Source organism: Salvelinus fontinalis, chromosome 1 (assembly GCF_029448725.1).
Source record: "Salvelinus fontinalis isolate EN_2023a chromosome 1, ASM2944872v1, whole genome shotgun sequence".
Taxonomy (NCBI): Eukaryota; Metazoa; Chordata; class Actinopteri; order Salmoniformes; family Salmonidae; genus Salvelinus; species Salvelinus fontinalis.
The window spans coordinates 29078916-29106847 of NC_074665.1; the positions used below are offsets into that span (position 1 = coordinate 29078916).

The 27932-nt window shown below is 42.7% G+C and overlaps 1 protein-coding gene and 1 long non-coding RNA gene across 4 annotated transcripts; one reads left to right on the plus strand and one right to left on the minus strand.

Moving 5' to 3' along the window:
- Positions 1–4000: 4000 nt before the first annotated feature.
- On the plus strand, positions 4001–14362 carry LOC129852614 (nuclear receptor coactivator 4-like). 3 transcript variants are annotated; one of them, XM_055918286.1, is made up of 10 exons: positions 4001–4136; positions 6587–6713; positions 7610–7750; positions 7936–8024; positions 8260–8368; positions 8747–8848; positions 8981–9103; positions 11145–12209; positions 12362–12454; positions 12744–14362. In XM_055918286.1, exons 1-10 carry the CDS (start codon positions 4099–4101, stop codon positions 12747–12749), a joined length of 1893 nt encoding a protein of 630 aa, XP_055774261.1. In that variant the 5' UTR covers positions 4001–4098; the 3' UTR covers positions 12750–14362. The 3 variants fall into 3 exon arrangements, with proteins under 3 accessions (XP_055774261.1, XP_055774262.1, XP_055774263.1); XM_055918287.1 differs by lacking the exon at positions 4001–4136 and adding an exon at positions 4858–5201; XM_055918288.1 differs by lacking the exon at positions 4001–4136 and adding an exon at positions 5208–5599.
- Positions 14363–16384: 2022 nt separating this feature from the next.
- LOC129852677 (uncharacterized) lies at positions 16385–27797 on the minus strand. Its single transcript, XR_008759037.1, has 3 exons — positions 27331–27797; positions 27080–27190; positions 16385–17406 (listed from the first exon to the last, which is right to left on the minus strand). It is a non-coding gene; the product is annotated as an uncharacterized LOC129852677 (long non-coding RNA).
- Between the last annotated feature and the right edge of the window lie 135 nt (positions 27798–27932).

Here is a 27932-nt window from a genome sequence, read left to right on the forward strand (position 1 = left end):
GTCACTACAGGCCATGGTTTGATTCCAGGCTGTATCACAACCGGCCGTGATTGGGAGTCTCATAGTTCGGCGCACAATTGGCCCAGCGTCGTCCGGGTTAGGGTTTGGCCGGGGTAGGTGGTCATTGTACTTCGAATTTGTTCTTAATTGACTTGCTTAAATAAATAAACGTAACAAAATATACGTTCAAAAAACATGACAAATTGTGAGAATGATTTAAAAATTAGAAATGCAGGACTTATTTTGGCATGACTAATCAACACTTATTTTGAAATAGGAAAAGAACAGAATTTGATTTTTTCATTAAAATAAGGCACTATAGAGCACCACAGTGGAGGTGTCATGATAATACCCATAAAACGTAGCTGTCAAACAGGGAAATGGTTCCATTCTTTTTCCACCATTCATTTGTCCCACAGAGGATTTTATAAATGCTTAAAATAAGGGCTGTGTTTCGTGTAGGCTGTCGTGACTTTACTTTCATTAATCTGATGATTAAAATGAATCATGTAACAATTAACTCATTAGGAATTGGGGCACCACGAGTGGTTCTTTAGAGTTAACATCTCCCGAATTAAACTCTAAAGGTCTTTACCTATCACATCCATAAACAGTCAACATAATCATAACCTCAAATTATATCATCATTCTGAACAGTCGTAACCTCCTGCATCTGCAAAAAAAAAAACAGCCTTACTTATGATTCAGTCCTACACAAATTGGTTAATTATTTGTTTACTAGTTAGCTAAATGGTAACACAGGATAAACATACACACTTAATACAATAGAAACAGGTCCCTAGCGGACTGACACAATATGGCGGCTTGTTACAAAGAGATGGAGAGAGAGACAGACACTTAACGTTGGTACATTTTAGACACTACTCTCACAGTAATCATATACTTTACACACAAACCACAGCCTATTTGGAGTAAGGAATCATGAATGTATTTACCTGTAAATGTCTTGGTTCTTCGCGTATTTCTGTCGGAGCCAGGCCTTCTTGGAGAGGGTGTTGGGCCTTTTCACGGCACGCTTGTAAGGCTTTGATTGTCCAAAAGGGGTCCCCACCACCTTGTTATTCTTCCATTCGCTCTGGAAGATGATTCTTTGAAGATTGACACGCCTGGCTAGCCTATGATTCCCAGTGGGGTGATGAGTAGTAAAATATGATGGTTTGAAGAGAGTAGTAGAATGGTCCCACTTAATTTAGCTTTTCTAGATACTTTACTTAGGACATCTAATCAGCCATACCAGTGATTGTCTGGGAGATGACGTTATCGTCTCTACCTCGTGTTGAGATTGAATTCGAACCACTTGGACGTGAGCTGCAGCTACACATCTCTCTGGTCTGAAAATAATTCTTAACCCATGGTTTTATACAGTTTGTTCAAAAGGGGGCGGTCCATGAGGCTGACACGCTCTCTGACCTCACTCAAGTGGGTGGTGACTACTTGTACAAAGTTATAGAAACAATTTCCTCTTATAGTTTCTAAGATCACATCACTCTCTTAACAAAAACACTCATGTTTCGTATCTCATACACAACTTCGTAAATGTAGTGTAAATACTTTTCAAGTTACAGTATTTCCTTTATAACATTTTTTATGACATAACAAAATAACAACCAAAATGACATAACTTTTTAGATAGCCTTTGACCATTCCCCACATTCTATGTTAGAAATATTGTTCCAGTATTCGCTTTAGAACGTGTTAGAGTTTTGGCGGGAAAATGTCTGTGAAACAAAGACATATTCCTGTATGAATTTGGAGAGGGATGTTCTCTCCTTGATTTACAACAGGGTGTGGGCTGTCAACCCCCCTCCAGTCAGCCCCCCCCCCCCCCCCCCCAACCCATCCGGATCCTCACAGGACAGTCATGACTAGGCTTAGCCTGGCGTGATGTTTTGATAACCATGCATTATCACTCATAATCACTGGTACTTTATTATTGTGGTCAAATTGCCCCTACCCTGACTGACAGTCCCCTCACCCTATCACACACCCCTGTCCAATCCCCCTCCAGCAGAGACAGGACTCCTTCACCACCTTTAAATACACAGACCTGTCACTAATCAGTGCGGTAGACCTTACCATTTCAGTTTGCAAGTGTTTTGTTACAAGACACCTTATTGCTTGTAACCCTTTCCTTTGTGTATTTTGAATGTGTTTAGGACCAAGAAAGTTTGTTCTTATTTCTTAATTTAGATTATCATTTGATTTAGAACATTTACTGTTTGTTTGCTTTATGCATTTCCTTTACTCATGTTTAAACCTATTGCCTAAGTTTCTTTACTGTAAAATTATTTTAATGTTAGCGATTCATGAGTATATTAGTTTATCTGCGTATGGTTTATATGAAATCACTACCATGTATGTTTTTTGTTTCCTAGTTAATCATTCCATCCTTACATCCTCAATCTTGCTGTCATTATCTTCAATTCAACTGAAGTAATAAACTGGGCATCAGCCCTTTGAACTGCAAACCACCATCTGTGTTTTAATGGACACCACCATGATAGCCCTAACTCAAACCAACAGTTACAGCAAGATGCAGTCCTTTTACCACCACCAGGGGGTAGGAGCATCGAAGCATAGGGGTTAACCCAGGAGTGGCAACATGAGTGGAGGAACGGGGAAGGCACATCATAATTCTTAAGAAGGTCCATAGGTATCTGGGGATGGAAAGAGGGCTGAGGTTCTGTTGACAAGGCTGAGGTTGGGTCATTGTGGGTTATTGTTACTGGGGAAACACCCAGAAAGGAAGAGTGAGGAATGTGGGGAGGTAGACTTAAGCATGTCCTCTTATATTGCAGGTGGTATGCTGAGGACAATTCTCTGTGAGCTGGCTGAGTTGTATGTAACCACATTTTCGCTTGTAACAATTTTGGCCTCAAATGACAGGCAGCGCGAAATAGCAAGGAAGCTGTTGTTTCTCTATTCCACCGGGCTGCACCTACAGGTGTGAAGCTATTCAAATATTTATATGTATAATTCGCACTCCGATTTGAGAAAGGCAGCAATACAGCGTCTAATAGTCTGTGGGAACGCAAACTCATGGATCTACATACAAAAATATTGTGGGTGGAGTAAATCCTCTCGCTTTGCCTCTTTCTGTCTGATTTTACCAACGATGTGTATAAACCCTGGTTGACTAACGGGGATGCTGTATTGAATCCACCGCGGAGACATTTTTTTTATTTTACCTTTATTTAACTAGGCAAGCCAGATAAGAACAAATTCTTATTTGCAATGACGGCCTACCAAAAGGCAAAAGACCTACTGCGGGGAAGGGGGCTGGGATAAAAAAAATAAATAAAAAAAACATAAATATAGGACAAAACTACATAAAGACAGAACTATGACAACACCATTGCAAGGCAGTAACACATGACAACACATCATGGTAGCAGCATAAAACATGGTACAAACATTTTTGGGAACAGACAACATCACAAAGGGTAAGAAGGTAGAGGCAACAATACACCACGCAAAGCAGCCACAACTGTCAGTAAGAGTGTCCATGACTGAGTCTTTGAATGAAGAGATTGAGATAAAACTGTCCAGTTTGAGTGTTTGTTGCAGCTCGTTCCAGTAGCGAACTGAAAAGACGAGCGACCCAGGGACCTTTGACCTTTAACAGAATGTGACTGGTAGAACGGTAGAATCTTGGCACACCTCAATTGTAAAACCTTTTAGAAGCTATAGAAATGCATTTATTAATGTCTACATTCGTTTTTGACACGTTTATTCTTAAGGCATTGTTTTACATTATACTGTGCGCTAAACATAAAATAAAACATTTTCCTTTGTATTTTTTTGTAATGTTACTCTCCCCACTACAACGAAATACTTATTTGTAATTTTGTCCTTAACATTTCATTGAATTACTGTAGAATTCGATTAATTCCTATGGAGGATGCTCCTACTAGGAAGTGCCAATATGGCCGACCGGCGGCTTCAAATCCACACTATAGCCAATAGATATGCAATCCAGGGTTTATATACCTGATTGGATTTTTCCCGGTGAAAAGAGGAGCAGTTGACTTTGCCGAGGTTCATTATATTTTTAAAACCACTGAGCTAGTTACATCGATGTCTTCTAAGTCAAAAGTGCAATACAAGGGGAAAAGGTAGGTGCTGCCGGTGGCATGTAAACATTTAGCTACTAAGTAATGAAACAACGGCAGCTGTCTAACTCTGTTAGCTGTTTTAGCTAACGACCTTTGCGCATACAAATTAGCTAAGGTGAAGTTAGTTGCTACAATAATGCTAACGAGTAGCTAAACGTATTTCGACTTCATTGAGCGGGCAAGCGGTATGAAACAGCCAAGAGACTGCATTTGTTTAAGTATACTAGGTATCTAAAGATAACATGCTGGTAATAATCGATAGTGTTCGGCGTTATCTGGGATCCCTACCCTCACCCAGGCAGTGTTTCGCCTCGTCCTGGAGGTGAACATATCGCAACACCCGCAATAACATCTGCTACACACGTAACGTTATGTGACAAATACAATTTGATTTCATTATTTTTAGCCCTAACACCAGATTCCACCAATCAAATGTTTAATGAGTTGATTAGTGGAATTAGATGTGTCGTGTTAGGGCAAAAATAAAAATGTGTACCCCAGGATCAGGATTTCGCTACACGCGCAATGACATCTGCTAACCATGTGTATGTGACCAATAACATTTGATTTATATCACTATAAAACACCGAATCATGATCACTATGGGAAAATAAGCAGCTGTTATATTTGTGCAATTTTTACATTCATATGAAATAGTGAGTCTGGAACTATTCGCCTTTCTGGTGGTGGCTGGCACTGGTAACTTGAAGTGTATTTCCAACATGGAAAATCATTCGTGTGTTCATCGCGCATTGGGCCTGTACATTTTTGGGGTTGTGTGACAAAAGCTGAAAAAGATTTGCTTGTCTGTCTTGAACCCACTTTTGAAGGGCCCTTCTCTTTCTACCAGTGGTGGTGTACGTGTGGAATGCGAAACTGATGCAGGTTGTTCCATTAGAAATATAATAAAGGGTTGCTCTGCGCACTATCTGACGGAAACAACCTATGACGTAGCAACCAGCCTTGGTTCGTGGCTTGATAAATAAATGGCACATGAAAGCAAACAAGGGAGCTACATCAAAGGATTTAAACTGAGAGATATCACTGGAGACCCAGCAGCACGAGGTAGGCTATAACCTTAGGAGTTCGTGGTTGACGTTGTACGTCTGTTTTTCAAGAATACGCCATGTTCTTACATGGCCAGCTCAACGATTCGAGCCTCGTCGAGACGAGCGCCTCCATTTTTACCTGAGTTATAACGTTACATGACATTTAAACCCGCATAAATGTATTGACTAACTGGTTAATTGTCAAAGACGGTACTGTTTTAAAATGAGAAGCACTGACATGTGTTGTCCTATAATGATCAAAGAAGAAGTAAAACCAGCTGCCTGGTGAAGGCTTACTTTTATAACAAAAAACGTCTCGAAAGCTTCCATTTGTATCAGTTAACGTTACTTTGTTGCAAGAGATCATTGCAAGGGACTGGTTACATGCTATATATTAGCCGGTCAAGGCCAGAGGTAGGAAACTCGATTCACTGGTGGGACGATTTTTGTCGAAGCGAATGCTTGTTTGGGGGGCTGGATTATAGTTGTCAATTTGTAGTGTACAAATTATTATAATTATGTCCAAAAAGAGATTGTATTTGAAAATAACAATAATTTCATCATACCTTGTTTGCATTGAGATACGATCACATACGTCTTTATGTGGGAATACTTGGGAACCGATATCCTAAATTAAACTAATCTGTCAAAAACCCAGCACGATGGCTATGACAGGTAGTGATTGAGCAAACATTTTAGGATGCGGTTTTGTGGGCTCAATAATGACAGAGTGAGGGATATTATGTGAGATACCTCAAAGCTGAGTCAACAAGAAGCTATGAGACCAATTCAGAACTAATAGCCTATCCTAAACATTTCTTCCAACTTAATGCCCTTGCTAAAATGAACAATTTTCGGTAGTCTCCACACATGCTAGTGATTAACAGTATAGAGCACTCAGTATATTTTGAAGTATAGTAGGATCTCCCTGTGGAGCCTGGACCCTGATCATGAATCTGTTGGTGGTCACGGTGACAATTAGTCTACTGTAATGGTAGAATGCACCTTGTTTAATTTGCTAAATCTGACTTACTTTCCCCAAAATCCTCTCTGTTTGTTAAGAGATGTAAAGCAGAAGTGAAAATGGAGAGAGAGCAGGAAAGTGAGAGTTGATGTGGCGGTTTCACAGCAAAAGGGAACAGAAATGTAACTTATTTCCATTCCATGTAATATTTAGACTAGGGGAAGCACTCACTTTACTAGTGCATAGCCAATGAATTTAGTTGATTGTTCAAGCGCAACCCCCTATTCGGCTCACAGTTGATCCCTGAAAGCAGACAGTAGTTCACTGAACAAAGGGAAGATTTAAGTCTTTGGAAAGAAAACACAAAGAAATGCTGTTCTGTCAAAGTAACATAGTATGTCTCAAAGGCTAACCCTGTAACAACTGTGCCTCTGCAGAATGTTTACTGTGGAGGAGCGAGAGAAGGCCACCCTCAGGCAGTGTGTGCAGGCCCGCTGTCAGCTGGAGGAGGCCATCGGCGGGGTGACGAGGGCTGAGGTCCAGCTCAAGGATAACTCCAGAGAGGTGAGTCGGAAGACCCTCTTACAACCCTTGGCCCCACCCAGGAATGACACAGTTCTAGTGGCTCAGGAGGAACCATCACTGGGTCAGTCTTTGTGCTCCGGTTATGTCAGGACATACAATGGGCTCTATGTTCTAAACAAAGTAGTTTTCAAGGATTTAGGACAAGCACCATGGTTAGTCACCCCAGGCCTCAGGAAGGCAGATGGCTTTTGGGTGTATGTTTTGATGTGCTGGGAAGCCTAGTACACCTTGGCAGGGTAATCATTAGTATTCTACAAAGTGATCCATGGCATTATTGTATGTCATAACTGTGGCAGACAGGCTAAGCCCTGATATGTTAGATGTGTTGTTAAAATGGGTCTTTGTCCTCTTGTCGTGACCACAGTTAATGATTAGTATGTGGCTCATGTTATGAGGGTGAGAAGGGGAACCGGAGAGACCAATAATTGAAACATGACTACGGGATAGAGTTCCCCAGACCTGCCTTTTTATAAGGCAGCAGCAGGGGGTGAGGCTGGTCATTGCAGTCGGAGAGTACATCGACAGCAGAGCATCCACTACTGCAGCAGCTCACTTCTCATTGCGTCTTAGAGAATCATTCAACCTTTTTATGACTAACCAGCTGAGGAATAGGTAGATCCTTATGTTATTGCCCTTCTTCTTTGCCCTTATGCTTGGAGCAGATTGCAGATGGGTGTATAGGTCAGTGTGCATCTGACCTTGCTTAGTGTCAGCAGTAGGAGATTAAAGAAGCTACTCAGCCCTTGAGTGTTCTGTATCAGATCTCAGGGCAATGACTTGACAGCAGTGTTTGAATTTGTGTGCGTACGGATTCTCGTATGCAGATCATTATAATATATTTTTGACTGTTTTGCTAATTTCTTTTGTGTTTACAGGTGAAGTCCCAGCTTCAGACCTGTATCAGCAGACACCTGGAGTCTATGCGTTCCCGTGAGGTGTGGCTGCTGGAGCAGATTGACCTTGTGCAGCAGCTAAAGGGAGAGGCTCTGCAGGCACAGCTACATCAGCTTCACTCGGTGAGTATTAACCCAGGTGTCTGCACACTCTCATTGCAGGATTCTCTGCACTGCACAGCGTCTGCTCAGAAACCTCTGAAGGTCCAGTTCCATTTTGTTTCTTACTTCAGTGACCACCTCTTCGTGTTAATGGCGCCAGGTCTGACCTTCTTCTCCTTTTCTCTTCCTCTCTCTTTTGCCCACAGCTCCGGGGCCAGTTTGACATTCTCATCCATCAGCTGGGAAACTTCAACAGCAACGACCTGGCCAACCAGCTCACCGGCTGCATGGAAAAGTACGAGACGGCACAATGGCCTCTGTCTTGGATCGAATGTGGTTTGGGAGTCCGCTTAAGACATGGCGTTTGAGCGATCATTTAAGCCTTTCTGCATTTACTTCCATAATACCTCTATCGTTGTCAGTTAGACTTAGTCACAGGTTAGAACCTGAAGCTTGGAATGTGTTAGTAAAGGATGATGAGATGTGTGGGGTGAATTTTGGGTGGACTACTAAAATGTCTCTGTGTTCAGGTTATCTTCTCTGAACCTGACTCCTGAGGAAACCCCTGAGATGAGCTTCCAGGCTGACACTCGTTCCCTGCGCCAGGCCATCACCTCCTTTGGCACCATTGCCACCCAGGTACGTGACCCACTGGGAGCTACAAGCAGAAATGCACACACGGCTTAGGTTTACTAAAGGTATATTTCCTAGGTTTTTAACATGTACATTTTTATATTTAATATCAGTTGTAGTCTAGGAAAGAGTGTTAGAAAAACAATTTCGGATGTTCTTTGTGGAGGTGTACAGTTGCATGCTATCGACATGCTGGGGGAAATCTTGGGGATTGGAGTTTTGAGGGTAACCTAGTGATTCTACTGGTAATGCTGTCCTAGATGACTGACTGCCTTGTGGCCTAGTTCCTCGATCCATGTTATGTGTTAGTGCTTCTTGCATAATACCCTGACATCTCCCACTGTCACTATTATAATGTTCATAACTTCCCTTTCACCTCCTCAGCACGTGGAAGGAGACCCTGTGCTGAATATCGCCTCTCAAAGCTCAAATGCCAGCGAGCGACAATGGCTTCAGCAGAGTTGTCCAATCGCAGCTAAGAAACAGGTTTGTACCTTGATGATGTCACAGATGACACTTTTCCATCTAAAGCGGTGGTGACTCTGGATTGCTTGCACGGAGTCCCCACCCCCACAGAAATACACTGTACTGACATGCCCACTCGTTTTTTGTTTGTAGAGGGTGGAGTCTGCACCTCTTGCCGACTGGCTCCTTGGAAACCGTCCAGAGACTACCGCCCCAGTTGGATACCACTTGAGCAAGAACCCACAGGATTGGTTGATCACCCGCAGGGATGTTCAGGTGAGAGCAGATGGCGGGAATTTAACTTCTTTGTGGCCTGAAGTCTATCTCGAATCTGTGCCGAGAAACAGGATGAACTTTTCATTTACATTTACCACATCTAATTTCACATAAAAACCCACTTGGATTCCATTTGAAGTTAACCTGTCTAGGATCAGCGTGCCGCTAGCGGCACACCCCCCCCCCCCCCCCCCCCCCACTGAAAAACCAGTGCCGCGAAATTCAAAAAAAATATTTTTTTTAAATATTTAACTTTCACACATTAAAGTCCAATACAGCTAATGAAAGACACAGATCTTGTGAATCCAGTCAACATGTCCGATTTTTAAAATGTTTTACAGGGAAGACACAATATGTAAAGATGTACATCTATTACCTAAAAACACATTAGCATAATCCACCATCTTTTATTTGTCCACCAACACCAGTAGCCATCACCAATTCGGCTAAACTAAGATATTTATAGCCCCTAACCAACAAAAAAACTCATCAGATGACAGTCTGATAACATATTTATGGTATGGGATAGGTTTTGTTAGAAAAAAGTGCATATTTCAGGTAGATGGCATAGGTTACAATTGCACCCACCGTCACAAATGGAATAGAAAAACTACTTAGAGCAACGTGTTTACCTACTTACTAATCATCAAACATTTCGTAAAAATACACAGCATACACGAATCGAAAGACACAGATCCTGTGAATACAGACAATATTTCAGATTTTCTAAGTGTCTTACAGCGAAAACACAATAAATCGTTATATTAGCATAGCACATAGCACATAGCAGCCCAGCATTGATTCTAGCCAAAGTGAGCGATAACGTCAACATCGCCAAAAATATATTAATTTTTTCACTAACCTTCTCAGAATTCTTCAGATGACACTCCTGTAACATCATATTACACATTCCATATAGAGTTTGATCGAAAACGTTTATATTTAGCCACCAAAATCATGGTTAGACAATGTGAAATGTAGCTCAGCTGGTCAGAAAATGTCCTTGCGCCACTTAGACAGTGATCTACTCTTATACATAAATACTCATAAACGTGACAAAAAAATAGGGTGGACAGGGATTGATAGACAATTTAATTCTTAATACAATTGCGGAATTACATTTTTTAATTTATCCTTACTTTTCAATACAGTTTGCGCCAAGCGAAGCTACGTCAAAAAACATGGCGTCCTAAGCCACTAAAATGTTTCGACAAACACGATTTATCATAATAAAAATGTCCTACTTTGAGCTGTTCTTCCATCAGTATCTTGGGCAAAGGATCCTTTCTTGGGAGTAATCGTCTTTTGGTGGAAAGCTGTCCTCTTGCCATGTGGAAATGCCAACTGCGTTCGGGATGAACTGAAAAGCGTGCCCAGCTATTCACATCGTTTCAAAAATAAATGTCCCAAACTCGCACTAAACGGATATAAATTGCTATAAAACGCTTTAAATTAACTACCTTATGATGTTTTTAACTCCTATAACGAGTGAAAAGATGACCGGAGAAATATAACAGGCTAAACTAACGCTTGGAACAGGAGCGGGTCGGTGTCCTCCACGCGCGTTACGCACCAAGAAAAGACTTGCTAGCTACAGGGTTTTTTAATTTATAGGGCCTGTGAACGCGCAATCGACCCCATTGGAATCGTCATCACGTAAAGGCATCCAGGGGAAGACGTAAGAAGTGTCCGTATAGTCATAGCAATAACAGTGCCCTTTTAACTGACTTCAGAACAGTGGCCAACATTTCTGAAATCTGACTCCATGTCAGGGAAATTGCTGTAGAATGGGCTCTGTTCCACTTAGAGACAAAATTTCAACTCCTATAGAAACTATAGACTGTTTTCTATCCAATAATAATAATAATATGCATATTGTACGATCAAGGATTTTGTGGGAAGCCGTTTCAAAAATTACCCAATTAGCATAAATAGTCTCAACAGCGCCCCCATCCTCAACAGGTTAATAAGTCAAAATAGTGTTGACATTTCGAGTTGCATGGCTGATTACACCGACTTTTCTTTTTCCTCTGTTCTCCAGTCATCTTGCCCCATGGCCCCCTTTGACTTCCACAAGGCCTGGGGCCAGCTGAATGATCTGGAAATGTGGCTACAAAAGACTCCCATCAGAGAGAGAACCAGCTGTAGCACCAGCAGCAGCTCAACCTTCTCCATCGAGAAAATCGATGAGTCTGAGTTAGACATGGCTCTGGAGGAAGAGGTGGGCCAAAAGGAAGGGGAGGAGGAGCGGGCTAAAACGGATGAACTGAGCGACTGGCTCATCACCCCGGCAACTGTTGCCAAGGAAACCACCAGCAAGAGCTGCCAGGCATCTGAACCTGACAGGTGGAAGCAGATCTTCAAACCTTTCCAGGAGGTCTTCTCCTCCAGCGAGTGGCTGCTCAAATCTGACTGCGGATCGTGCTGTGCGACCCACACCAAGCCTGTGGCGATTGAGAACCTGGGCAATCTCTTGTGCCTGAAGACCCTCCAAGCCTCAGCAGCCATCACCCCCGTCACCACCACACCCCAAACCCCCAACACACCCAGCTCTGTGGAGATCTGGCTGCAGCAGGCTATTCCAGTACAGCAGGCGTGCAAAGCCAACGAGTCCTGCTCCAGCTACTCTCAGTGTGTGTGTGACAAGAACTGTGGCAAAGAAGCCCTCTGCGCCTGGCTCCTCAAGAAGGAGGGTCGGGACAAGAACGGGGTCTCTGTGGACAAGAACAACACCAGCAAGCAGTCCATCCTCGAATATCAAGAGCAAGAACAGAATGTTCAGGCCATCCTGGAGGCCTGGCTCTACCCTAGCGAGCCTCGCAAGACCATGGGCTCCACATCCCCAGTCATGTCATCCCTCTCAGCCTGGTTGTCTCCACCAGCCTCCCAGGGTGAAAAGGCCAGCATGGAGGAACACAGCTCCCAGTTCAATGGCCCCAAGTCAGAAAGTCCTTTAAGCAAACCACTGCAGCCAGAGTGCTGGGTTTTACCTGAGAACACACACAGTAGCACCGCTGCCACACCAAGTCAGGAGACAACAAAGGAGCAACCCAGCATAGAACCAGAGGAAGACAAGTGGCTTCTACGCAAGAGGGCCAATGCTCAGGTAAGGTTATGGATCATGGACTGATAGGACAAACTCGTGTATAGTAGTCTTTGTAATACTTTTTTTTGGTAATCTGTCAACCAGTGAATCTATTTAAGCCTCAAGCAAAAGCTGGGTCACTGACCATACTGTGTTCCTTGGTCTGATTTCAGGAGCGACTTGCCCCTCCCACAGTATGTGATCTATTTTCCTCTATGAAAATCGGTGGAGACAAAGAGAAGTGGCTACACAGGGTCCCTATACAGGTAAGAATCCTAATAGTCCCTAAGGGGTGCACCTTTTGGGTTTTTGCCGTAGCACTACAAAGCTGATTCAAATAATCAACGCTTGATGATGAGTTGATTATTTGAGTCAGCTGTGTAGTGCTAGGGCAAAAACCAAAAGCTGCACCCCTTGGGGTCCCCAGGACCGAGTTTGAGGAATGCTGAAAGAGTCAGTCGTATTTCTCTGAACACCAACATGGGATTATTTTGGTCCATTTTGTTCATTATTTGTTCCTGGATTAATTGGACTTCCTTTCCCCGTCTTTTCCAGATGTGACAAGTATATCCAGTAGTTTTTTGAGGAGCCACTTCAATGCTGATCCTCGCACACAATGTCTTGATTCGCCATTTCCTCCAATTCTCTTCTGGGACTGGGCTTTTTTTCTTTTCCTTTCCTTTGTTGTCATGGAGATATGCCTCCCGCCCCCAGTCTACTGGAGCTACTACCATTATCTGATTGTTCTGAGCATTTCGGTCTGATGGAATTCTGTGAATTTGCCTTCTATAGTCACAGTAGAGTTGTCAATACCTTGTCAAGCTAGCAAGATTAGCCTTGGGCTCTAAAGCGAATCCGCAATGTGACTGAGAATCACTAGTCCCGAAAGGACCAGCTCACATGAATATGTAACATGATTTTCCTTTAGTTTGGGGATGATGTGAGAGGTTTGGGTGTGACAGAAATAAGAGATTTGAATCAACCATATTTTAGGAACACTTGTTTTTATTGAATGTGGTGAAGGGTTCTCAAATGTATGTCACTAATATGAATGGCTGGTCTTTGTAGTGACTATGCCTTGTGGGTATTTGGTTAACCCCCATACTCAAATAAGAGTATCAAGTAATGCAAACAAAGCCATTCTTTTCATTGTTATGTCTTCTTCTGATCTTACAAGCTAAACCTAAAGGCATTGCCAATACATCTACCCTTATTGCACTACCATAACTCTATAGTTTTGGTTTATGTGCCTAAAGTTTGCTTCATTGTATTTAGCGGATACATTGTGAAAACAGGATCGGCTTGCCTCCTATATATCACCTGTGTGTTGAGATTTTCACTGCTGTGCAAGTGTTTTCATGTTGCAAAAGATGCAAGCTGAAAACGTTGTGCCCAATATCGAGTTTCCATTGATATGACTTTCGATTGGCTGAATCCAATGAAGAAAACATCTACCGCGTAATCATTTTAGTACCTATCAAATTAACATGTATTGATGGCCTTTTGATGTGTATGTCTTTCTGCATAATACCTCTTTAGCTGTCTCTCCATAGTGCTTAGAACAAAGATTCTTCAAAATGTGTACATGGCTCTCTGCGAAGGAGAGTTGGAGAGGAGAAACGCCATAGACGGACGGGTTGGTTGTCTAGCAACAAAACCGACGGGTGCGCAACTATGGGGCAAAACAGACGGGGTTGGTTTAGATTGTATTTAGTCTCAATGTTTATTGAAAACCAAATACATTTGCACAATGAGCACTTCTCTCAAATACATAGTTACATTTGTTGGTTAGCTAGTGAATTTGAGCCATATTCGCTTTGACATGAAATCAGTCAAAACACCTCAAAACAATAAATGGTATAAATAAGATACGAGACACCTACGATTCCCCACATGGCAGCTTTGTCATTGTTGCTAGCTATCTGACCAGTCATAATGTGCGGCTTCCGGACACATCGATGCGCACATCAGTTTCTTGACGTCCGCCAACCCGTCTATGGTGCTCGAATGGTTCTAGTGTTTGATACTAGGACTTGGTTTTTCAGTTCATCTGGTGTGCCTGTGCAAATGCTTTGTACCACAAAGTAGAACTATCCATATTATCACTTGTGTTCTGCTCTCTGGAGTCATGCCTGTACCATATTTAACTCTTAATAAAAACAAGTAAACCTAGAGCGCTGTGGTTGGACTTCCTCCTTTCGGAAACCTAGTGTTGCGTTTGAACATTTATTGCCCAAACCAAGTTGCAAGCATAGGCTGTTAGTCTTGAGAAATGCACAGTGCAGCATTATCCAATGTTGTGATGATGCCAAGAATATTTGCTGCTGTTGCAACCCGAGTTGTGGATTAGATCAAACCAGTTGCAGCAGTCTTCCCATGATGACCGACATTAGCCAAAGATCTACCCAAATATAGATTTTGCTTTGATTACTATTAATTTATTAACTTTCACCTTTTGAGCTAGAAAAGGAAAGACATTTGTTCTCCTTTGAAAAAGCAATGAATCATATTGCTTCTGACATATGATTACAGTAGTGATGAGCAGAACAGACTTAATAGCCTCCTTTTCCTCTTGTTTACATCTTTATCTTTGGCATGCCAGGTGAAATCACAAGATGGCTTGGTAAGACATTACGGGGTAGGTAGTCTAGCAGTGAGCGGTGGGTGAGTAAAAAAGAAATGTGATGTGCCCTTGCGCAAGGCACTTCTAACCTTTTGTCTTAAGGGTAAAAAAATGACCTGCCACTGTGTTTAACAGCAAAGAACCCCCTAAATGATATTTTTTCAACTTCAAATTTGGTGACTTATTCTAGTGACCCCAACATTAGAAAAAGTGAAACATCGCCTTTGTTCACATTTCCATGAAAGCTGTACACCACCAGGGTACAAAGATTGTCTAACAGGCTGACTACACCGCTCGCGTCGAGTGTGTGAGCGGTGCAAAATAAATTTAGACATGCATGTTATTCAATTATTGCACCCACAATGCTCACGCGCACCAACGAGCGTCTGCGTTGCCATGGGCTAAAATAGAAGTCAGTTCTATTTGTGACGCAGATCACGCTGCAAGTCCTGCCTCTCCCATTTCCTCATTGGTTTATAGAAGCAGGTACCAACGTGCCATCTCATTTGGTTATATCCACATGGGTGACTGAAATATGAATGAGGTCAGTGGTGGTAATGTACCTAATTTATGAAAGTTGCCAACTGCAATATAAAGTCAAGAGAAGAAAAAGCCTGGAAGGAAGAGATGACTAGAAACAATTCGGTTGACCGTTTTATGTGTGGATTAATTGGCGGAGTAGAGGACCTTGTGCATTTCAGGTAAAATAACTCAATGTTTATATCCCAGGACAAATTAACTAGCAACAGCAAGCTAGCTAAATAGGACAAATTAGCTAGCAAGTGTAAGCTAACTAGCTAAATTGGTCTGGCTCTGTGGTCATCTCTCCCTGGTACCATATAGAACAGAAACATTAACCCATGCTCTGGAATGCTCTTTAGGTTTTATCACCCAAAAGACATCGTAAATCTCCTGTCAGTGTTATCTCCCAGAGGCCCATCCTAAGTAAAACACACACACGATAGTTATAAGAATACTCTGTCTGTTGCATAAAACAACCATTTGATGCAATAAAAGTATTATAACAATCTTGCAAATTTCCACCATAATAGGTAACTCTTTATCCACAACATAGCAGGGGGTGTAAAGCCATAACACATGTTTTTCCAGCAGCAGACTATGATCGATAATGTCAAACGCCGCACTGAAGTCTAACAAAACAGCCCCCACAATCTCTTTATCAATTTCTATCAGCCAATCATCAGTAATTTGTGTTAGTGCTGTGCTTGTTGAATGTGCTTCCTTATAAGTGTGCTGAAAGTAAAATAGCATTTTATCAGGTCAAAAACCATTTTTTCTCAAAACTTTACTAAGGGTTGGTAAAAGGCTGATTGGTCGGCTATTTGAGCCAGTAAAGTTGGCTTTACTATTCTTAGGTAGCGGAATGACTTTTGCTTCCCTCCAGGCCTGAGGACACACACTTTCTATTAGGCTTAAATTGAAGATATTGCAAATAAGAGTGGCAATATCGTCCGCTATTATCCTCAGTAACTTTCCATACAAGTTGTCAGACTCCGGTGGCTTGTCATTGTTGATAGACAACAAATGGAATTCGAAATTACAATTCTTCATTTCATAATTTGGTCCGATATACTTGGATGTGTAGTGTCAGCGTTTGTTGCTGGCATCCCATGCCTAATCTTGCCAATGAGAAAATCATTAAAGTAGTTACCAATATCAGTCGGTTTTGTAATGAATGAGGCATTTGATTCATTGAATGATGGAGTTTTTGCCTTTTTCCCCAAAATGTCATTGGTGTTAACTATCTATCTTTGTTTCATAGTATAGTTTCTAATTATATTCAGTTTAGTCACATGATTTCTCAATTTGCAGTACATTTGCCAATCAGTTGTGCAGTCAGACTTATTTTCCATTCCTAACTGCGTCTCATGAATTCATGCAAAAACAAGTTAGGTATTTATGTTAAACAAAGATTTTTATTTTAACTAAAACTAAACCAAGTGTTTCCAGTATACAGTGTTCAGCCGCACACTCTGATGACGTCAGGAGAATGCAGCAAAGCTAGTGGAAGAAAATGTTCCTGAGTGTCATAGTTAGTTTTGACTTAAATCTACTTAAATCTATGGCAAGACCTGAAAATGCTTCTGTAGTAATGATCAAAAAACAATTTGACAGAGCTTGAAGACTATTGAAAAATGTTGCACAATCCAGGTGTTGAAAGCTCTGACAGACTGACATCTGTAATCGCTGCCAAAGGTGCTTCTACAAAGTATTGAGTCAGGGGTGTGAATACTTACGTAAATGTGATATTTCTGTATTTCATATTCAATAAATTTGCTAAACTTTCAAAAAACATGTTTTCACTTTGTCATTATGTGGTATTGTGTGTAGATATGTGATAAAAAAACACATTTAATACATTTTGAATTCCGGCTGTAACAACAAAATGTGGAAAAAGTCAAGGGGTATGAATACCTTCTGAAGGCACTGTATGTCTACAAAGGAAAAAGGATATATTTTGGGGAAACGTTTTGACTGGTCCATCCTCCAGTTTTCCTTAAGTTGGTCCCAGTTGTTGTACAGGCCATATAGACCTGCCGGCCAGGCCCCCTCACGCTGTCACACGTACATCACCTATAAAACACACAGTGTGTGTATGTCATATCACAATCACACATAAGTCAGATCTAACCGGCCTACACTGATATCAAACCAACAATATCATACGCTGACTTATAAACAGTGACCAAAACTAGAGATGTCAGCAGTCAGTCAGGGGAATTCTAGTACCACAGAGACATCTGACCATCCCTCTCACACCACCAGGGGAAAAACAGACAAACACAATAGGAAGAAGACATGAGGTATGTTTCCACAGTCTACATTCAACACGGACTATTGACAAAGGCATAGTAAAAGGCCAGTTTGTTTGTGTGAATTGTCACACACACCTTGGGAAACTGGAAAGTACATACAGCTAACAACAGTGGGATATGTTAATTTGTGGAACCTTCGCTATCACGATGAGGTGCTCATCAGCACTAAGCGTGATTTCACACAGATACATGGGAAAGTACATAGGATCAGATTAGTGCAGGAATCAGGTTTGAATGGCAAAGCATGTCAATGAGAAGCCATTGCTATGGGCACACAGTGGCAAACATATCCAACAGTCTTCAGAGCGTGAGAGGGGAGTAGCAGTTGGAGTATGCATGTCCCTGGCCCCATTCAGCAGCAGGGGATAAGACTGATAAAGTTCTCTCATACTGCAGTCACAGGGCCCACACCCACTACCAGCAGCCCCAAGATAAGGGTTTATATGGCAGTATAGGTGCTATGTCACCATGGCAGGGAGAGTGAGACAGCTTGAAATACAAAACACCCCACTTACCCAACCCTGTAGGGTCCATACAAGCGCAGCCCACACCCATGGGTGCGAAACATGCTGTCATTGTCAAAACACACAGTGGATTGAACGACTGCTTCTGGACAATTTCCATAGCACCGGGAAATATATATTTTTCTTCTTGAAGAATTTAAATCCTTTCATTACAGGCTATGGAATAGGTTTGGGCATACAATTATTACTTGTTTTCATTGCGTGTCAGGATTGTTATTCATATCCCACATATGACACTGAATCACTACCACTACTATTAAGAGATTTCCCAAATGAACCACTAGTCTGAAACCAAGTGGAATGTGAGGCAGACTCATGCATCAGCACAATAGGATAACATTACAACAATGCAGGTTGGTTGTCAGTAGCCACAGAACAAAATAACACAAGGGCCAAAAAGTCCACCTAGCTATGTTTGTCCTACTTCCCATAGGAATGGGACACTGAAAAAAATGAGCTGCATGTCCACACGTTCACCTGAAAGGTTTGGTGATGTATAAGCAAGTCAAGCAAATGCACACAGTAGGTATGTGTGAGGGAACACAGACACAAACCTTCACAAAGACACATGCAAAGCTCTCATTCCAAATGTATCGTAATCTCTCCGACTCCATAATTCTTATTATATCGATCAGATTCCATCTGAGTGTTCTCACTGGTCAAGATCAGAGCAATAGATAGAGAGACATGACTCTAGTCTAGACAAGACACACCAGAACTGAAAACAACAGTCACTTCTTCATTCGATTCAGGTCCACTGGACACATTGGACGAGTGCAATCCTAGGCATTTAACACCTCAGTGAGCAAGATATTCTCAACATGGCCTTAGTTTGACATTTGACTCAGCAACACCTTTCCAATGACACTAAGGGGTGATCAGCAAGGCTTTAACAGAGACGGAGAGAATATAAGCAAGAGTGAACGACCCTTGCAAATGTATAAAAAAAATCTCAAAACTGAAATATCACATTTACATAAGTATTCAGATCCTTTACTCAGTACTTTGTTGAAGCACCTTTGGCAACGATTACAGCCTTGAGTCTTCTTGGATATGACGCTACAAGCTTGGCACACCTGTATTTGGGGAGTTTCTCTCATTCTTCTCTGCAGATCCTCTCATGCTCCGTCAGGATGGATCAGGAACGTCGCTGCACAGATATTTTCGGGTTCAAGTCCGGGCTCTGGCTGGGCCTCGCAAGGACATTCAGAGACTTGTCCCGAAGCCACTCCTGTGGTGTCTTGGCTGTTTGCATAGGGCCGTTGTCCTGTTGGAAGGTGAACCTTCACCCCGTCTGAGGTCCTGAGCACTCTGGAGCAGGTTTTCATAAAGACTTCACTGCACTTTGCTCCGTTCATCTTTCCCTCAAGCCTGACTAGTCTCCCAGTCCCTGCCACAGAAAAACATCCCCAAAGCGTGATGCTGCCACCACCATGCTTTACTGTAGGAATGGTGCCAGGTTTCCTCCAGACGTGACACTTGGCATTCAGGCCAAAGAGATCAATGGTCTGAGAGTCCTGTAGGTGCCTTTTGGCAAACTCAAAGAGGGCTGTCAGGTGCTTTAAACTGAGGAGTGGCTTCTGTCTGGCCACTCTACCATAAAGGCCTGATTGATGGAGTGCTGCAGAGATGGTTGTCCTTCTGGAAGGTTCTCCCATCTCCCCAGAGGATCTTTGGAGCTCTGTCAGAGTGACCATCGGGTTCTTGGTGACCTCCCTGACCAAGGCCCTTCTGCTCAGTTTGGCCCGGGCAGCCAGCTCTAGGAAGAGTCTTAGTGGTCCCAAATGTCTTCCATTTAAGAATGATGGAGGCCATTGTGTTCTTGGGGGGCTTCAATGCTGCAGAAATGTTTTGGTACCCATCACCAGATCTGTGCCTCGACACAATCCTGTCCCGGAGCTCTACGGCCAATTCCTTTGACCTCATGGCTTGGTTTTTGCTCTGATATGCACTATCAACTGTGGGACCTTGTATAGACAGGTGTGTGCCTTTCCAAATCATGTCCAATCAACTGAATGTACCACAGGTGGACTCCAATCAAGTTGAAAAAAGGATCTCAAGGATGATGATTGGAAACAGGATGAACGTGAGCTCAATTTTGAGTCTCATAGCAAAACGTCTGTTTTTAATTTTTAATGAATTTGCAAACATTTCTTTACCGGTTTTCGCATTGTCATTATGGGGTATTGTGGGTAGATTGATGAGGAAAATATTTTATTTAATACATTTTCGAATAAGGCTGTAACGTAAAATTTTTGGGATAAAGGGAAGGGTTCTGAATACTTTCCGAATGCACTGTATGATCGGCCACTTTTACCACCCTCTTTATAGCTGAATCCCGTTGTGGATCCGATGACTGTGTATTTAGTTGAGTGTCCTTAACCCCCTTGGCTGATATCATACCCCCTCCCCCTCCCAGTGATAGAGGAGTGTAGGCCAGTGCCAGATTTTTAAGAACTTCCCCTTATTGAATCCGGAGCAGTGCATGCTCGGATAATTTATGTTGGCAGCAGAGGTGCCCTGTGTAGATACTGTCCATTTAACAACAGCTGGTAATTAAGGCCTAGTGTCCCGCAAGACAAACGGAACCAGTCTAACCAGAAAGTGGTGTCTGCAACGACCTCTCTCAATCACATGAGCGGTGGAATTTTAAGTGGAATCTAATCAAGAAAAATGGGAAGCTGGTAAAAAACCGACATAAAGCATCAGGTTGTCTTGGTCAACCACACCAGAAAGTCCTAGATGGGTATTTTCCTTTAGCTTCCTCTAAATAGAGCACGCTAGGGTAAAAATATAGAAGTGTTAATGTTTAATTACAAGTGCCAGAGATCACTTTTACTGCAGCTGACAATGTATTTCCATACTCAAAACAGTAACACGGTTGTCTGACTATTATGTTCAATACCAGCACGTAAAGTTTTTTGTTTGTGTTACGAAGACCTCTGCACATTTCCAATGTGAGTCACTAGTTCTACTGTATGAGAACAGGCATTTTCTTCTTCACAACTGACCTGAAATGCAAAAATCAATGCCAGGGCTATGGATTTCCACTAGATAAAAGCCACAAAGTCAAACATTTGCTCTTTGGTCTATTTAAGGTTAGGGTTAGGCATACGTTTAGCAGTGTGGTTAAGGTTAGGTTTAGAATCCAATTTTAATTAGATACATTTTAGAAATGGGTGGGGTTTAGCCATAATTATGATTTTGTGGCCATGCTAACCCCTTTACGCGTGTAAAAATGGGCCTATATGGATAGGGCCAAATTGAAATGTTCCTAACAGAAAAACTATAAAAAGCATACCCATGACCATAGTAGCACATTGGATATTATGGGGACACTTTGGAGATTATGGGGGAAATTATCACACCAAAAGGTGAGGACACAACAGTTTACCTGACACAAGACTGAATCCAAACGTTACGCTGTTGATTTTTGTTCATTTTACATTTCTGTACTTTTCACAGCATTTGTCAATAACTGAAAATACTCTGGATACATTCAGTAACAACATATGAATATTCATTGACACTTTACAGTAGGTGCAATATAAAAAAAAAAATATTACAAGGGTTTGAGTGAGGTCTAACTGGTGTTAAGTGGTCACACAGCTCTCCAAACTGTGCACAGTTCCTAAGTAATTTCAATGCACTTTAATGACTCAAGGAAAGAACCTTTAATTTGCTCAATCCAAAAATGTTCCATTATAAATCACAATCTGGGTCAGGTGGGCATCATTTGAAAGCGTATTCTATTGCCAACAATTTTTTTTCTCCATAATACGACAAACATAGCCTCATTCTTTTAAGGACACCCCAGGGTATAGTGCATGTCATCCTGGTAACTGTGGATCAAACAGAGTGATCATAAACATTGATACTGCTAGAAACATAAGAATTTCACTTGGGACTCATCCGATGGCATTGAGGAGTTTACCACATCAGTCACCGGCTTCATTAATAAGCGCATTGATGAAGTCGTCCCCACAGTGACCGTACATACATATCCCAACCAGAAGCCATGGATTACAGGAAACATCCGCACTGAGCTAAAGGCAAGAGCTGCCGCATTCAGGAAGCAGGACACTAACCCAGCTGCTTCTAAGAAATCCCCCTATGCCACATTGAAGGTCCCCAGAACACAGTGGCCTCCATCATTCTTAAATGGAAGTAGTTTGGAACCACCAAGACTAGAGCTGGCCGCCCAGACAAACTGAGCAATTGGGGGAAAAGCGCCTTGGTCAGGGAGGTGACCAAGAACCCGATGGTCACTCTGACAGAGCTCTAGAGTGCCTCTGTGGAGATGGGAGAATCTTCCGGAAGGACAACCATCTCTGCAGCACTCCTCCAATCAGGCTTTTATGGTAGAGTGGCCAGACGGAAGCCATTCCTTAGTAAAAGGCACATGACAGCCTGCTTTGAGTTTGCCAAAAGGCACTTAAAGAACTCTCACACCATGAGAAACAAGATTCTCTGTTCTGATGAAACCAAGATTGAACTCTTTGGCCTGAATGCCAAGCGTCACGTCTGGAGGAAACCTGGCACCATCCCTACGGTGAAGCATGGCGGTGGCAGCATCATGCTGTGGGGGATGTTTTTCAGCTGCAGGGACTGGGAGACTAGTCAGGATCGAGGGAAATATGAAAGGAGCAAAGTACAGAGAGATCCTTGATGAAAACCTGCTCCAAAACACTCAGGACCTCAGACTGGGCGAAGGTTCACCTTTCAACAGGACAACGACCCTAAGCACACAGCCAAGACAACGCAGGATTTTTTGAATGTCCTTGAGTGGCCCAGCCAGAGCCTGGACTTGAAATTGATCTAACAACTCTGGAGAGACCTGAAAATAGCTGTGCAGCAACGCTCCCCATCCAACCTGACAGAGCTTGAGAGGATCTGCAGAGAAGAATGGGAGAAACTCTCCAAATACAGGTGTGCCAAGCTTGTAGCGTCCTACCCAAGAACACTCGAGGCTGTAATCACTGCCAAAGGTGCTTCAACAAAGTACTGAGTAAAGGGTCTGAATACTTATGTAAATGTGATTTTTTTAAATTATACATTCGTAAATATTTATAAAAACCTGTTTTTGCTTTTTCATCATGGGGTATTGTGTGTAGATTGATGAGGAAAAAAACTATTAAATCCATTTTAGATTAAGGCTGTAATGTAACAAAATGTGGAAAAAGTCAAGGGGTCTGAATACTTTCCGGATGCTCTGTATGTGAGAATGCTGTTCATTGACTATAACTTAGCATTCAACACCATAGTGCCCTCCAAGCTTATCACTAAGCTAAGGAACCTGGGACTGAACACCTCCATCTGCAACTGGATCCTGGTCTTCCTGATGGGATGCCCCAGATGTTGAGGGTAGGCAACAACACATCCACCACACTGACCCTCAACACGGGGGCCCCTCAGGGGTGCGTGCCTAGTCCCCTCCTGTACTCCCTGTTCACCCACGACTGTGTGGCCGCGCATGACTCCAACGGGATCGAGGTGGTGTCACATTTTAAATACATAGGGATTTTAAATACTTAGTGATAATTATTTACTCTAACCTTTCCTTAAAAAAATATATAAAAAGTATATGGAAAAGCAAAACGCAACCTGGTAAATGTCTAATTTATCAGAAACCAAATGTCAACAGATGTAACAAACTGTACATGCATTCAATGATTTTGTCCCATCTCTCGTACTGTGTCACAACCTGGTCACACGCTAGTATCACAGCAAACCACTTCAAAAGCTCTAGAAACAAACTCTGAATGTGCTGGACAAAAAACCAAACACCTTTCACCACTGCAATATCAATAAGAAATACCACCTACTGAGCTTTGACAGGTTCTTATGCCTTGCCGACACTTCTCTGCTGATTAAGATCACTCCTGACCTTTCCCAGCCACTTCAATTTGTCACATACATTTACATTTACATTTAAGTCATTTAGCAGACGCTCTTATCCAGAGCGACTTACAAATTGGAAAGTTCATACATATTCATCCTGGTCCCCCCATGGGAATTGAACCCTGGTCCCCCGTGGGAATTGAACCCACAACCCTGGCGTTGCAAGCGCCATGCTCTACCAACTGAGCCACACGGGACCAGCTCTAGCAGGGCAGAAATGTTATGAACTTACTTGTTGGAAAGGTGGCATCCTATGACACATATTGCATGTACAATACCAGGACAACAAGAGCTTCAAACAGAGGAGCCTTCTCATCTCAGTTTTAGGGTCCACCAAATTTGGCCAGACAGCTTTTTCAGTCGGTGCGTCTAGACTATGGAAAAACCTGCCAACCAGTGTCAGAGAGTGCAGTACCTTTGCTAGCTTCAAGGCAAACCAGTCATGTGAACATTAAGACATTCTGACTCTTAAGAAGTCAGATAATGTAAGACCAAGGGACATTTAAACTCTGATGTAATATTAGCATTATATTGTCCATTGTTCATATTTTGATAGATAGACACTAGATAGATAGATTTTAATAGTGTGCTATATTGTAGTATTGATGTATTAATGTTGATTGTTTTCTGCCCAAGGACTGCAGATGGAAATTTGCTATGTAGTGAAATCTGGTGCAATTTCATGTAAACATGGTCCCTGACAAATAAACAAATAATAACACAAATATTACGTTTACCGACGACACGGTGGTGGTAGGCTTGATCATTGACGATGATGAGACAGCCTATAGGGAGGAGGACAGAGACCTGGCAGTGTGGTGCCAGGACAACAACCTCTCCCTCAACATCAGCAAGACAAAGGAGCTGATCGTGGACTACAGGAAATGGAGGGCTGAGCACAGCCCCATTCACATCGACAGGGCTGAAGTGGAGCAGGTCGAGAGCTTCAAGTTTCTACATCACTAAGGAGCTATCACGGTCAAAAGACACCAACACAGACGCGAAGACGGCACAACAATGCCACTTCCCCCTCAGGAGGCTGAAAAGATTTGGCATGGGCCCTCAGATCCTCAAAAGGTTCTACAGCTGCACCATTGAGAGCATCTTGACTGGCTGCATCACCGCTTGGTATGGCAATTGCTTGGCATTTGATTGCAAGGCGCTACAGAGGGTAATCCAGAACATCACTGGGGCCGAGCTCCCTGCCATCCAGGACTTCTATACCAGGCGGTGTCAGAGGAAGGTCCTAAAAATGGTCAAAGACTCTAGCCACCAAAGTCGTAGACTGTTCTCTCTGCTACCGCTCGGCAAGCAGTACCGATGCGTCGAGTCTGGAACCAACAGGATCCTGAACAGCTTTTACCTCATACCCCTGCATATCAACAAGGAACTGTTACACTACATTACCAAAAGTATGTGGACAACTGCTCGTCAAATATCTCATTCCAAAATCATGGGAATTAATATGGAGTTTGCTGCTATAACAACCTCCACTGTTCTGGGAAGGCTTGCCACTAGATGTTGTAACATTGCTGCGAGACTTGCTTCCATTCAGCCACAAGAGCATTAGTGAGGTCGGGCACTGATGTTGGCCGATTCGGCCTGACTCGCAGTCTGTGTTCCAATTCATCCCAAAGGTGTTTGATGGGTTTGAGGTCAGGGCTCTATGCAGGCCAGTCAAGTTCTTCCACAGGGATCTCGACAAACCATTTCTATATGGACCTCGCTTTCTGCACGGGGGCATTGTCATGCTGAAACAGGAAAGGGCCTTCACCTAACTGTCTAGAATGTCATTGTATGCTGTAGCGTTAAGAGTTTCCACTGCGCCAGAGTCCAATGGCGGCGAGCTTTACACCCCTCCAGCCGACGCTTGGCATTGTGCATGGTGATCTCAGGCTTGTGTGCAGCTGCTCAGCCATGGAAACCCATTTCATGAAGCTCCTGACAAACAGTTCTTGTGCTGACGTTGTTCAAGAGGCAGTTTGGAACTCGGTAGTGAGTGTTGCAGCGGAGGACAGACCATTTCTACGCGCTACGTGGTCCTAGACGTTTCTGCTTCACAATAACAGCACTTGCAGTTGACCAGGGCAGCTCTAGCAGGGCAGAAATGTTATGAACTTACTTGTTGGAAAGGTGGCATCCTATGACAGTGCCATGTTGAATGTCACTGGAGCTCTTCAGTAAGGCCACTCTACTGCCAAAGTTTGTCTTTGGAGATTGCATGGCTGTGTGCTCGATTTTATACACCTGTCAGAAACTCATTTGAAGGGGTGTCCATATCATTTTGTATATATAGTGTATATAGCCAAGTTATTGTTACTCATTGTGTACCTATTATTACTTTTATTATTGAGTGTTTTACTTTCCTTTTATCTCTCCATTTTCTTTCCCTGTATTGTTGTGAAGGACCTGTAAGTAAGCATTCCACTATTAGTCCACACCTGTTATTTACGAAGCACGTGATAAGAATAAAATGTGATTGGACATTTGATTTGACATGAGTTTTCACATATGGAAATGTAAAGTGCACGTTTGGACTCACGGGTGTGTGGTTTGACTGTATGACATCAAAGCAGTATTCATTATGATCCTCAACGTCTCATCTTTCACAACACAGACTCCTCTCGATTGACAAGATTTCCCCTCACTCAGACAACAACAAATGTGCAAAAGTAGCCCCATTAGCGGGAGGGATGGTGGCATCTTTTTGTCGCGCGTGGTGCTCAAGTTTATAACGGCCGTCAGTCAAAACCCATACAGCACTAAGTGGAGAACCTGAACTCTGACGTCATGTATAGAATGTTACTGTATAGCCCCTGCGTTCCAATTTAGGTGTTAATCAATGACAAAATCTGCCATTTTCAACCTGTATACGGGATGACAGGGGGAGTGGAAAGGGCTACCTAGGCTCCATCTCTGATTCCATGTGTTGGTAGGAGACATGAGGTGAGGAAAAATTCTCCTGTTTTGCTTTCAACATCATATGACCTCAGATCCTCTACTAACCTGTGGACTTGTACAGCATGCCTGTCATGGTCCTGGCAACAACAGTGTTGATGTCATCCTCTGCTCCTCAGGTCTTCGCGATGGCCACCCCAGACACACTCTACAACAGAGCTGAGGACAAGCAAGCATACAGGTGAATAAATGTCACATTGTTTTTTGGTTTCTATTGAGACAATAACAGTATACCAATGTGTGGCACTGCTGAAAGGACATCTGCGTCAATCCACTGGTGGGGAATGACAGGCACTCACCCACTGACCCATGTGTGCTCGCCCATGTCGCTCCTTGGCCGGTCACCAGATTCAGGATCCTAAAACAGAGGGCAAGTGAGGAAGGATATTATATCCATTAAAACACAGACATCTACAGTCAACACAGAGACTCACCCAACTTCAATGGGACACAAGGGTTGATTTACATTTAGGGGTTCTAGTAAAAGTGCTGCATATTTGGAAAAACTGTTACATGCCTGCTGCATCGCCAAACAAGACTTGCTTCAGTTTATATGGAAATCCAAAACTGTTATCCTTGAGTGGATGAGATCATCAGGCCAAGTGTAAACAGCCTGCCAGATCATATTGTATCATGATTTATCTGATTCAGCTTTAGACATTCACTAACAGTAAGATAGACGGACAGTGGCACGTTGTGCAGTGCTATCTTATAACAGTGATCAGCTGAAAAATAATTATCCTGGTCAAACCAATATTCCAACTGTAGCCAGCATTACACAGTGAACACAATGTGCCCGTGGCCAAGGCAGACTTTGCCCTTCTTCCTTGGCAGGGACAGCTAGGTTTTGGGCCTTGACATCCTCAGCTGTGTTACAGCACTGCGAAGTCAGGTGTGTCAA

Excerpts from the sequence above, each read along its gene's own strand:
- LOC129852614 (XM_055918286.1), top strand. The coding sequence starts at position 4,099 with ATGTCTTCTAAGTCAAAAGTGCAATACAAGGGGAAAAG. Across the intron at positions 6,714-7,609 it reads TCAAGGATAACTCCAGAGAG|GTGAAGTCCCAGCTTCAGAC; the intron begins GTGAGTCGGAAG and ends TTGTGTTTACAG. Across the intron at positions 12,210-12,361 it reads GCAAGAGGGCCAATGCTCAG|GAGCGACTTGCCCCTCCCAC; the intron begins GTAAGGTTATGG and ends GTCTGATTTCAG.